Consider the following 12,179-nt stretch of genomic DNA (forward strand, 5'->3'; position numbering starts at 1 on the left):
AGCACACACGGAAAAAAAACTGACCAAGGAGTTTTTGAATTTTAGCTTACAAGTATAAAACATCTCACTGTCTCAAAACTCGGTTAGCCAAACAGCAGTTCTTAAGGGGCTGCTCGTATCTTAAATCGCTTTCTCGTTAAGGGACACCGATTTTATTTATTCCTCGTATCTATTCAGCAAGCCTTTAGCAAGCAGAGCGCACGCGAACCCTCATACAAACTCTGTGCTGTGTGATAACAGGCAGAGCGCGCAGATGTTTACAGACACTAGGGGTCCACTCTGCTGGGGCACGGGCTCCAGGCGGGGAGGCTGAAATGGAAGGGCGTTGCCTTCTTTCTGCTCATCAACCTCTCCCACTTCCTAGGATGCGCTCAGCACAGCTCGAGCACTTTACAGATAGGGCTTCACCCATAACCGTCCTATAAGGCAGAATCCGTTACCTTACTTTTATGAAACTGCACGAAGAAAAAGGAGAGTCTAAACTCACAAAGTACCCAAGATCACACATCTAGGAGGCAGATGTGCATGTCGGGAGGGGGTGGCTGAATGCTGAGTTATACAGTTTGAGTCTTTGCTCCGTGAGAAATACAAACTCGTTGAATACTTAGAAGAAGGCAGGGGCTCTATTATACAGAGCTAAGCCTTACTGCTCTATGAGGATGGGAGAGAAAGCAGTTGAGAGACTACTGACATCCTAAGAGGAAGGGGTGGAGACCTGGAACCAGAGTGTGGCAGGGAGAGGACAGAGATGGGGGCGGGGGGGGGGCCTGGAGTCACTACTGGTCATGGGGGCAGTGGGAGAGCAAACAGACAAGAGGATGACTTTTTGGGGTCTAACTTGGGTACAATCACGGTGCCTCTGGGTGAGATGGTAAAGTCGAGAAGAGCAAACACAGGGGTTACAACAGTGGCCTCCGGTTGGGAAACGCAGACGTCCCCAAGGAGACGCTCTGCAGGTAGCTGGAAACAGGAGTTCTGAATGTGTTTGCTGTGAGCGCTGGGCATCTGGACACGTCAGCACAGAACCGCTGCTTGAGTCACAGAGGAAGAGGAGGTTGAACGGGAACCGGGGAAATAAAGGATGTTGAAGAATTCTGACCTTCCCATATGAGGGAAGGAAACACCAGGTGACCAATGAGTACATGGGAAAGACAAGGGCAAAGAGAGAGGGTTGTGGGAAAGTCCACGCATCAGAAGTGAAAGGTCTACACCCCTACGCCAGCACTCCTAATAACAGAGGTGGAAGCCGGCTTAGGACGCTGTAGTATCAGGTGAAGAAGGCGAGGACATGGTCCCTGCAAGCTGCCTTCCAACCTTGAAAGGTGAATGAAACTGAAAGCAAGCAGAGGAAACCAGCCGAGTACAAAGTGCCACGAGATCCACCTCCCCACAGCCAAGAAGCTGGGAGCAAATCCGATACATCAGAAATGCCACTGGACAGCTGCAGGGTGTATGCGTTTCTGAAGAGGGAAAAGGAGAGATCACATGCGTCCTTGAATCGTCGCTGGTGTTTAAACACCTACGCTGAAAGTCTACTTAGAGCCCACGCATGGCTCGCGATGGTCATCTCCTGCGGAAATCAGGGACCATGTCCCTGCACATTCGGTCCTTGTCAATGGGGATGTGAAGTTCACGGTGAAAGGATACGGTTCCTCAAAAAGCTACCATCCAAAGTGATATACAGCTCAGACCCACAGATTGAAATTTATACACTATGTTTTGCTAGTATTGACTGTGGAAAAGTTTTATTTTCTCTAAATTTTGTTTCGGAGGGCAGCAGAAAGTAAAGATCATGAGATGCTAGTAATAACCTAAGTTGACGGTTTGAGTTAAGCTCCCTGAACTGACATTTTGGTACTTCTCCACAGACCTCTGGGTCATCTTCATTTTTTTGTTCTCTGTATGTTTGTTTTTAACAAACCGGAAGGGAAAGCTCCAGGAAACAAATGATGGGAAGGCCATCATTCCTTCCCCACCTTCAAAGTGCAAAAATGCCGTTCCAGAACCCCCTCCTCTTCATTTTTAACAGGCTTCCCAATGTCAAAACCAGGATTTGCTGCCCATGTTCTAAGCTCTCTATAAAAATTCCTGTAGTGGCAACAATAAAAGAGCTAAACAGCCCAGTGGAAATGAAGCCTGCGGGTTGTGATACTTTTTATGACATAAAAGGAATTTTCTGCCTCAGCTAAAAGGCTGAAATATCTAATATTGGGGAATAAAGGGAATACATATCACATCTCTTTGAAACGGGAGGAAAACAGTATTAATAATAACAGAGACAAGAGAAACCAAGGAAGGCAACGCAAAGATGTCAACCCTCTTCGTGAATGAATGCACTTTGAGAGTGAATAGAACACCCGCCCCCTATCTGTCCCGTAAGAAAATGATCGCCAGTGAATGTAACGTGACCTGGATCGTGAGATGCAGATGTACCAGGGTGTGAGCCAGTGTGTGGGGCTACGGATACGAGAGGTACTAAAACTGAATGTAATTCGTAGAACATGAATAAATGCTCATAACTGTAGAGACGATAACCTAGAGCAGATAATTAACATAAGAGAAAACATCACAACGTCCTTTCCCAAGCACAAAACCGCATCATCAGAAACGGCCCTGGCTCGCCGTCAGCGGTTTTTGAGAACTTGACATTCTTTCCAAACATGCACCCAAAATAATATTACACTAACCTCACGTATTTGATTTATCGCTTCCTCTTCAACATCAGTTCCTTTAGAGGCACTTAAAGAACTATCTGACTTTAAAAGAAGTCAAATACTAAATTAAAATGATCATTTTGATTACTAAACGTAGTCAATTAGCCATGTGTTGAAAATATTTCAAATCAATCTATTACATAAAATAACTAACAAATTGGTATGAAGTACATTATAAATTGCCATATAAACGGTCTATAATAAGAATCACCATCATCATAAAAATAATTTAATTGCCCCAAAGTGACTGGAGTGACTCTCTAACATTTTGTCCCCAGGACTGAGGAAAGAAAACACTAAATACATAAAACTTGGAGATAATGAGAAGTGCCATTAAGCTCGTTGTCACTTTAAAAGGTCAGCGTCCAGGAAGGGCTCAAAATCAAAACAAAACTCCCCGCAGAACCCCCAATTCAAGAAAGATCAGCAGACTGAATGAATTTTAACTTTAGCTGATGAGGCAAATGCATAATGTTGACCAATAGCATCAGGTAAACAATATTCAACAGATTGGTTTTTTTTGAATTTTTTAATACGTAAGGTCTGGGAAAATGGACAATCAATTTTCTGACCTGCTTCCTAATGTTAACTAATTTTCATTGCTCCCAATGAAAGCACTCCGGAGAATAAGAAAAAGAGGTGACATGAGCTGATTTACATTTCTCTGCTATAAAACCAGAAGTTTATAACCAAAGAAAAAGCAAGACTGTCAAAAATGTTAAATATACTCTAGACATTGCTCATCATTCTTTTTAAGAATTGGGAAGTTGTAGGGTATGTTGAATTAAGCAACAAAGAGGTCAAGAGCAATGAAACTGAACCTCAGGCACCTGTTAATGGCTTAGCCACTTTCTCCATCTATAAAAATCAGGACACTCTTACTGCTCTCTATGTTAGGTAATTAACAGCTAAAAGCACTTTGGAAGTACAAACTGCTAAATAAATTATGACTGCCAGAGAATTTTAACCGTCACGTGCTAAATAACAGTGATGGAACAAGGGCCTTGAACTTTACCACTTTTGTTTTCAAATTAATCATGTAAACAAGACTCTAATCTCTCGTAATATTAGGCCTAGCACAGTATTAGGTAGCAAGTTCAATTTAGGGATTCAAAATCACCGAAGGGATCTTGTTTTTCCAAGAGCAGTTGATTCAACTTTATATGCAGTAATGAAAGTAAGTTCATGTCCTAATCCAGTAGCTACAGAAATATCACCATGACACGTGTGTCCACATTTTGGCTAATTCCAACTCGAGGCCATTCTACTCGAAAATCTACAAAGCTACCAGCTTTTTGAGGATTTCCTTTTATGTCAGATTGATTTTGAAATCCTAAACCGTAGTTATGTTTTAAACTATCTTCTGGGAATTAACAACACACTGGACTTTCAGCTAAAATCACTGTTCTCTGCCCCTCCCAATCTCTTAGACTATAATATTTATTAGATGGTAGACCTATCAAAGAACCTTCAGTGCTTTTTTAGACTTGTTTACTGACGAAAGAGGATAAAGATACTGGCACCAATTCTATGACCTTCCAAACTTTCTATTCCAATGGTGGTTGACCAGGTCATAAAATTTAAAATCTGGACTAGGAAAGCTAACATCACTTCATTAGTCATCTACAGCATCTTATTCTTTTTCCATATTCATTTGAAATAACTACCAAGTGCTGTGAAACTGAAAAACAATCAAACAACTAACAAACAAACAAAAGACCCAAACAATTTTAAATCACAGAAAGATGACACAACCTTAGAGAGCAAATTCATTTTAATTCTTCCTCCTTGAAAATATAACATCTGAAAAAGACAGTCTCCTATCTAAGCCCACAATCTGATCAAGGTTCTGCTTACAAAGTGCATGGTTCTGTGAATTACCTGGACGATTAGAAATAAAATGCAGCTATGAAGAACAGTTTAAACATCATTAAACAAACAAGCCTAAATTATTATATATTTGGGGAGAAAGTCATGTCCGGTTATTACTTTAAGGAAAAATTAAACATCTACGAAAGAAACCAAAGTAAAGGGTAAGATTCACAGTAAAATGCAAACATATAATTTTATCCTCTTAATAACCAAGACCTCAAATACCAAGTTTTAGTGACTCATATTAACTTAATTGTGACATCAGCTTTTATAATCAGAGATGTACAAAGACCACTGTGCTCCAAACATAATTATTGCACCAGAGTCTCATTTCATGAAATTATTAGTTAAGATGAGAGCCTCTGAACAAATTCATATTTGATTAGTTTCACTTATTTAAGAACGCTGAATAATTTAAGACAGCTGCAATAAAAGGAAAGCAAAAGGGGCACTTCTGAGCAGTGCTGACGTCATCTGCACCCTGCCCTCTCCAGGTGGACCCTGAATTCAGAACGATTATGAACTGTGAGTACCTTCCAGGTGAAGCCACATCAGCCTCCCCTTCACGGCAATGACAGAGGCCACGCAGAGTTCTCCCGGATTCCTGGGGTTCACGGCTTCAAGTTTCATGTTCTGTGTGAAGCCCCGGCTGAATGACGTCTGAAACAGAAACAGAACTGACACTGAGCCAGCAGATACCACAGCCAGATAACGCACAGCAAGGGAGTGGCCAGCTGGCACGGCAGAAATGTATACACACGCACGCACGCACGCGCACGTGAACGCACACAGATTTACTGATAAGACAGACAGGCGAGCGCGCCTGCTTCGTCTTTCCCCACCATCCACGAGGAAAGAACCACACACCCTTCGCTTGTTTCCCAGAAATGAGAACTACGCTGGGCACACGGCAGGTGCCTAACAATATTTGCTGAATGAGCACGAGGGTGAGTCCACTCTGGCTTCCCAGTTCCATGTGCGTCCTTCCAACCTCAGAATCACTGCGGTACCGATCACTCCTCCCTCGTCCCTGCGCTCCTCACTCAGGTCCCCCCGGGCATATCTGAGGGTGAAAGGAGACGGCGACCTCCATCTGGGATCATCTCCTTCAGCTGGATGTCTGTCCTCTAGCTTTTCTTTTGGTACAAGGTCCGCTGGTGATGAATTCCCAGTTTTCTTTTATCTGAAATGGTCTCTATTTTCCCTTTGTTCTCTGTTTATTTTTATTTACTTTTAAAATTCATTTTTAAAAATTCACAGAGGGAAACTCACTTTTTGGTGTGCTGTTCTAGGAAAGCAGGGCTGTCAGGTGAATGTACAATCATGTAGCCATAACCACCATCAAGACACAGAGCGTGCTATCACCCCCAAAATGCCCTTGCACCGGCCCTTCGGTGATCAGTCCCTCCTAGACCCCCAACTCCTGGAACACTGATCTGCTTCCTGTGCCCGTAATTCCACTTTTTCTATGATACCATCTAAGTGGAATCCTACCCTACTTAGCCTTGTCAGTTTGGCTTTTTTCACGAAGCAAAGTGCATCTGAGAGTCAGTCAGGCCATCACACGGATGGGTACCTCATTCTACTTTACTGAGTGGTTTCTACACATGCACCATGATTTATCTATCCATTTACCAGCTGAAGGACAGCTGAGCTGTTTCCGGGTTTTGGTAGTTGTGAATAAAGCCACTATGGACATTCAAAGACAAGTTTTTGTGTGAGCATAATATTAAGCTGCTCAGGCTGTCACAGACAATACCATGGGCCGGGCAACTTAAACAACAGAAACTAATTGTTTCATGGTTCTGGAGGCTGCAAATCCAAGATCAGGCTGGGAGCAGGGTTAATTTCTTCTGAGGTCTCTCTCCTTGGCTTGAAGACGGCCATCTTCTCCCTGTGTCTTTACATGGTCTTTCCTCCATGTATGTGGCCTATGTCCTAATCTCCTTTTCTTATAGGGACACCAGTCATATTGGAGAAAGGCCTACCCATGTGACCTCATTTTACCTTAATTACTTTTCTAAACACTCTAAGTACAGTCACATTTTGAGATACTGAGAATTAGGGCCGTAACACATGAATTTTGGGGGGACAAAATTCAGCCTCTAACACTAAGTTCTCATTTCTCTAGAAACGGAAGGATTGCTGGACCATATGGTAAATGCACATTTCTAAGAAACTGACAAATTATTTTCCAATATGCCATTTTGCACTCCCATCAACAGTGTACGGAGTTTCAGCTGCTAAACAGCCTCACCAGCACGTGGTATTGCCAGTTTTTCAAATTTTAGCCTTTCTAATAGGTAGGTCTAGTGGTATCTCATTGTACTTTTCTTTTTTTTTTTTTTGCGGTACGCAGGCCTCTTACTGTTGTGGCCTCTCCCATTGCGGAGCACAGGCTCCGGGCGCGCAGGCTCAGTGGCCATGACTCACGGGCCCAGCCGCTCCGCGGCATGTGGGATCTTCCCGGACCGGGGCACAAACCCGTGTCCCCAGCATCGGCAGGCGGACTCTCAAGCACTGCGCCACCAGGGAAGCCCTCATTGTGCTTTTAACTTGCATCTTCTCTGTAACCAATGAGGTTCAGCACTTTTTCACGTGTCTGTCACTTGTACAATCTTCTTGGATGAAATGTCTTTTTATCTTCATTCCACAAGTATATTTTCGCTGGATATAGAATTACAGTTTCCTTCTTTTAGCATTCTAAAGACATTAATTCACCATCTCTTAGTCTCCATTGTTTCTGATGAGATGTTTGTTGTTATTTAAATTGCTGTTCCTGTATAAGGAATATATCATTTTTCTCTTGATGCTTTGAAGATTTTCCTCTTTATGTTTGGTTATCAGCAATTTGACTAGGTTGTGTTTCTTTGTATTTGTGTTGCTTATTCACTGAGATTCCTGAACCCATTAATTTAGATCTTTCAGCTACTCTGGTAAATTTGGAGTCATTGTTTCTTCATCTATTTTTTTCTTCCACAATCTCTGTGGCCACATCTTCTGAGTCACCAAGTACACATGATATGGTTGCTCAGATCCCTGGGATTCTATTCATCTTTCCCTCCCTTCCTTCCAATCATTTTTCTCCTCTCTGTTCTTCAGATAGTATAATTTCTATTTTCAAGGTCATGAACTCTTTGCTCTGTCATCTCTATTCTGCTATTAAGCCCTTCCAATGAATTTGCTTATCTTGGATATTGTATTTTTTGGTTCTAAAATTTCTCTTTTTTATCTTCTCTACTTCTGTTCTGGCACTTCCTATCTTTTTATTCATTACAAGAATATTTTCCTTTACATCAATGGTTTGAAACTTTAGAGTATATCCGAATTATCTAGAGAGCTTTTTAAAAACATAGCCTGCTAAGTCTCACCCCAAAGTTTGTGATTCAGTTGATCTGAGGTGAGGTCAGCAAATCTGTATTTCCAACAAGTTCCCAGGAGACGCTGAAGCTGCTGGTGCAAAGACTACACTTTGAGAAGCACCGCTTTACACCATGGAGCTTAGTTGTAATAGGGGCTTTAAAATACTTGTCTGCTAATTTCAACATCTGGGACATGTTGGATTTGGTCTGTGTTGATTTATCTTTTCTACTGAGAATGAGTCTGACTTTCCTATTTCTTCATGCATTGAGCAACTCTGGATTGAAACCTGGATGTTTTAAATATATATCACAGAGACTCTGGATTGTGTTATATTCCTCCCAAGAGTGTTGATTTCTCTGTTTTAGCAAGCAATTAACTTAGCTGGACTCAAACTATACACTCTGTCTCTTGAGAAGCAGCTCAAATCTCAGTTCAGTTCTTTCATCCTTAGCAAGGCTTCTTGGAGTTTTCCTGGCACATACATGGTTCAGGGATCAGTTAAAGATTTAGGCAGAGTTTATACACTGGATTTGTGGTCTTCCCTCCTGCCTCTCCCCTGTCTGAGTCTTCCCTCACTTTCCAGTAGCTGTGGTTGCCCAAATTCTGTTAACTGGTTCATCAGGCCAGAAAGACCTTGAATTTTATATCACTGTTTTCATTAGCCCCTATGTTGTCAACTGTGGCTGACCTTAAGCCAAAAGTCTGTAAAAAATGGGTGACCACTCCTGCTACTACTTTCTTCCAAGCATCTGTTCCCCTCTAAAACCCTTCTGCTTTTGTTCATTTTCCATGTCTCTCAGGTACTAGTTTTGGTATTCTGCCCAGAATTTATAGTTGCTATCTGCAGGGGGATCAATTCAGTATGAGCTTACTCAGCCAATACTAGAAGCAAAACTCCCTCCTAACACTTTAAAAATAAATATGAAATTTTCCAAAATTACCCACTACTATAAATTTTTTTATCAGACATTGCAATACTATATAAATGTATCTACTTTGAAATACATAAACTGAGATAAACAGGTTCCTGTAAGTAGGAGAGATTACATCTTTATATGACTCATGGAAAGAAACCAAGGTAATTCACATTTCCATGTCTTTTTATAGAAGTTAAGTTGAAAATGCAATTATATTTTTATGTTACCAGAACAAAATTATCCAATGTATGTTGAGAAACCAATATGCTCCTTTCCTTTATGTTTCTTCAGAAATCGAAATCAAAGGAATTCTAGGTTGGCTGTTTTTCTGTAAGTCGTCTAGCCTCATTCATGCATATTAGGTATTGAGTTTCTTTTTGATGACATGACTCGATACACTGCCTGAAAAGCCTCTAAGTAAGTTAAAATGCATTTTATCCTACTTAATAAGGGAAAGCTACAACCTATTTTCATTTCAACTCACTGCCTGAGGGTAATTTATAAAGGATCAATAGCAAAACTGTTACCTTTGAGTTTATTTTACTAAGCATTTGCCTGTGTCAATCCATCTCAGAACAGCCTCGGATTGCTAAACATCCCCAGGGTAACGTCTTCCACGCATCCACTTCCACACGACCCCTCCTCTGGTACACACGAGATGTGTGATTAAAAAATGATTCATGATAAGCATTCCATTAAAGAGTACTTGTAGCCTGTTAACATCATCCAGCAAAGTACCAGTAATGCAATGCACGTGCCACCAAGGCAGATAACAATCCTGTCGATTAAATAAACGGACAGCAAGAAACAAAGGGGGCATCTTTGTAACAAGTGCATTCCTAATGAATATGCCAGCATTTTCATTAATACAGATTTCATCTTGGTAGCTGAATCCTGAAAGCTCAGAGGCCACCTGGGGATATGGCTCCTGGCTCCACTATAAATATCCATTTGGACAACGGCTGGCTGATGGGAGCAGAAGACATAAAAAGACACCTTGGGGGAACCATGTTGTCACAGAAGACATAACTCCCTAAATCCAGAACAAGGGGGAGATGTGAGGAGTTTCTTCCCAAGGCTAAAGAGTTAGGGAAGGACAATCTCCCGTCTGGAAGAAAGCACAACCTCAAAGGGGTTTGAGGATGCAATGAGGAGTTTCCACAATCACAAATAAAAGGCAACAAGGCCAGCAGATTCCATGACAAGTGATGTCAACACAGTTTGAAGCGTAGTAAAACTCCACGGACTTAATATGCCTTAAGAGCTAACCAGCTGCTGTTCCCATGGTGGCAGGTCGCACAGCTGTCTCCACACCACCTCACACCCTTCATACAGCTCTTACAACGCTTCAGAAGAGCTACCTTTGTGAAAGGCAATGTTATCCAGTAGAAGTTCATTCAATCATGTAAGGAGCCCTGATTTCCAACCCTGCCACTGACGTGTTTCCGTATTTATGAGCACAAGCTGACCTCGTCATCAACCTACTTAATTCTCCAAAATCTGATTATGATTTATGCTCAGTGTTGAGCTTCTCTCTGTTAAGCCAGCTCTTCCCATCAGAAAGCGTTGCCAACTGAATCCCCTGGAGTAAAAATTATCGGTGGGGCAGCAATGAATCAGCAGCTCTAGGCGCACGTGCCCAGAAAACGATTCTTTGGTGTGGGAGCACATTGCACTGTAGTATCTGGAGTCTCCAACCGGAGGACTGCATCTTTTTTCTTAGCATAAAAAATTAACTCTCATAACTAAACGCATGTTAAACATACGAGGCTATACATCTCTGCCTCACTCTCAAAACGAACATGATAGTTCACATCCCTTTTTAGTTCCTACGGTTGATAAAGTTTACATGAATAACTTGTAAACTATTTTCTACAACAAACTCCTATAAATAAGCAAGTACACACATTTGAACACACACACACACGCACACGCACGCACACACACACACACACACACACACACACACAGTTATTTTATATGTCTCTGTGCCAATAAGCTGTATTTGAAGAAGGAGGTGGCTTAAAGTAAGCACAGCAGAAAACTGTTGGGTTAGCATGTTATTACTTTAATCCAATGAAAAATTTAGGAACATATTTTAAGAATATACCTCAGGGGCTTCCCTGGTGGCGCAGTGGTTGGGAGTCTGCCTGCCAATGCAGGGGACACGGGTTCGTACCCCAGTCCGGGAAGATCCCACATGCCGCGGAGCGGCTAGGCCTGTGAGCCATGGCCGCTGAGCCTGTGCGTCCGGAGCCTGTGCTCTGCAACCGGAGAGGCCACAACAGTGAGAGGCCCGCGTACCGCAAAAAAAAAAAAAAAAAAAAAAAAGAATATACCTCAGGAGCAGAGAATCTCCCATTCAATGTTAAGGTCTTGACCTTAACAAAGTGCACAGCTAATGGTGGCCCTGGTGGCTGGCTGTCCACCAAACTCTGTCCTCCTCCTGCCAGTGTACAGGCTCAAGGTGGGGGGACAGCCCAGCCAGGGCACACTGCCTGGTCTCCTTCATGGCATGGTGTAGCCGAGTGACTAGTTCTCAACGACAGAAGGTGACAGGAGTAAGATGTCATATGTGTCAATATCAAGCTACAGTGTCTAGAACTAGGGTTATCTTCTGCTGGTTCTCTTTTCCTATCTGCTCACTGGACGAAGCCGAGTACAGACCTAGACCAAGGCTCAGTGCAAGGAGAAGAACCACCTGGTAATCAGGAACAACCTGGACCGTCCACAAGTGAGAGAAAAACTTACGACATGTTTAGTAGTCAACCTGTCGCTACAGCCCAGCGTCTCCCTAACTGACACAAAAACGGAAAGGAGGACTTTTCAAAACTGACAAAAAGGCTTAGCATCCCACGGTACAGGGTAGCACCCTAACCTCATCTTGTTCAATAAATAAAAAGCAACTTATACAACTTACACAGCTCAAGGTGGACAACATTAATGAGTAAAGGCGTAGCAAGAACCAGGCTTCTTACGTTTCTGAAGCAGAAGGGAGGTGCTTCTTCTGTCCCATGCTGCTTGTGATAATCTGCCCAGTCGAAGTCCTGGCCAGAGTAACCTGTGCGTGAGAAAATGCAGAGAAGACGCATTAACCAAGCCGCATCTCAGACCAATGAACAGCGCCAGGGTGTGTCGGGAATTTAAAGTAATAAGGGCAGCAAGTATAGGCCCCCTCCCCAAAAGGTGAAGCCCTTTCTCATGTGTGACAACATATTGGATTTTATGAGGGTTCAATGAAATATCGTAGACAGTGTAAAGTGCTAAATATAGGTAGGGTGTACCATTATTATCATAATTCGGTGCTTGAAAC

The 12,179-nt window shown here is 42.4% G+C and overlaps 1 protein-coding gene across 5 annotated transcripts in view; it reads right to left on the reverse strand.

Moving 5' to 3' along the window:
• The window catches only part of SFMBT2 (Scm like with four mbt domains 2), a 210,735-nt gene that overhangs the window by 52,251 nt on the left and 146,305 nt on the right, over window positions 1–12,179 (reverse strand). For all 5 annotated transcript variants that reach the window (XM_082848830.1, XM_082848827.1, XM_082848829.1 and 2 more), the window contains 2 exons: window positions 11,845–11,927; window positions 5,120–5,246 (listed from right to left, as the gene is read on the reverse strand). In XM_082848830.1, the coding sequence (XP_082704956.1) occupies window positions 5,120–5,246; window positions 11,845–11,927 (210 nt within the window). The remainder of the gene's footprint in view (window positions 1–5,119; window positions 5,247–11,844; window positions 11,928–12,179) is intronic.

The sequence above is a fragment of the Leucopleurus acutus genome (genome assembly GCF_964270905.1).
Source record: "Leucopleurus acutus genome assembly, chromosome: 1".
Classification (NCBI taxonomy): domain Eukaryota; kingdom Metazoa; phylum Chordata; class Mammalia; order Artiodactyla; family Delphinidae; genus Leucopleurus; species Leucopleurus acutus.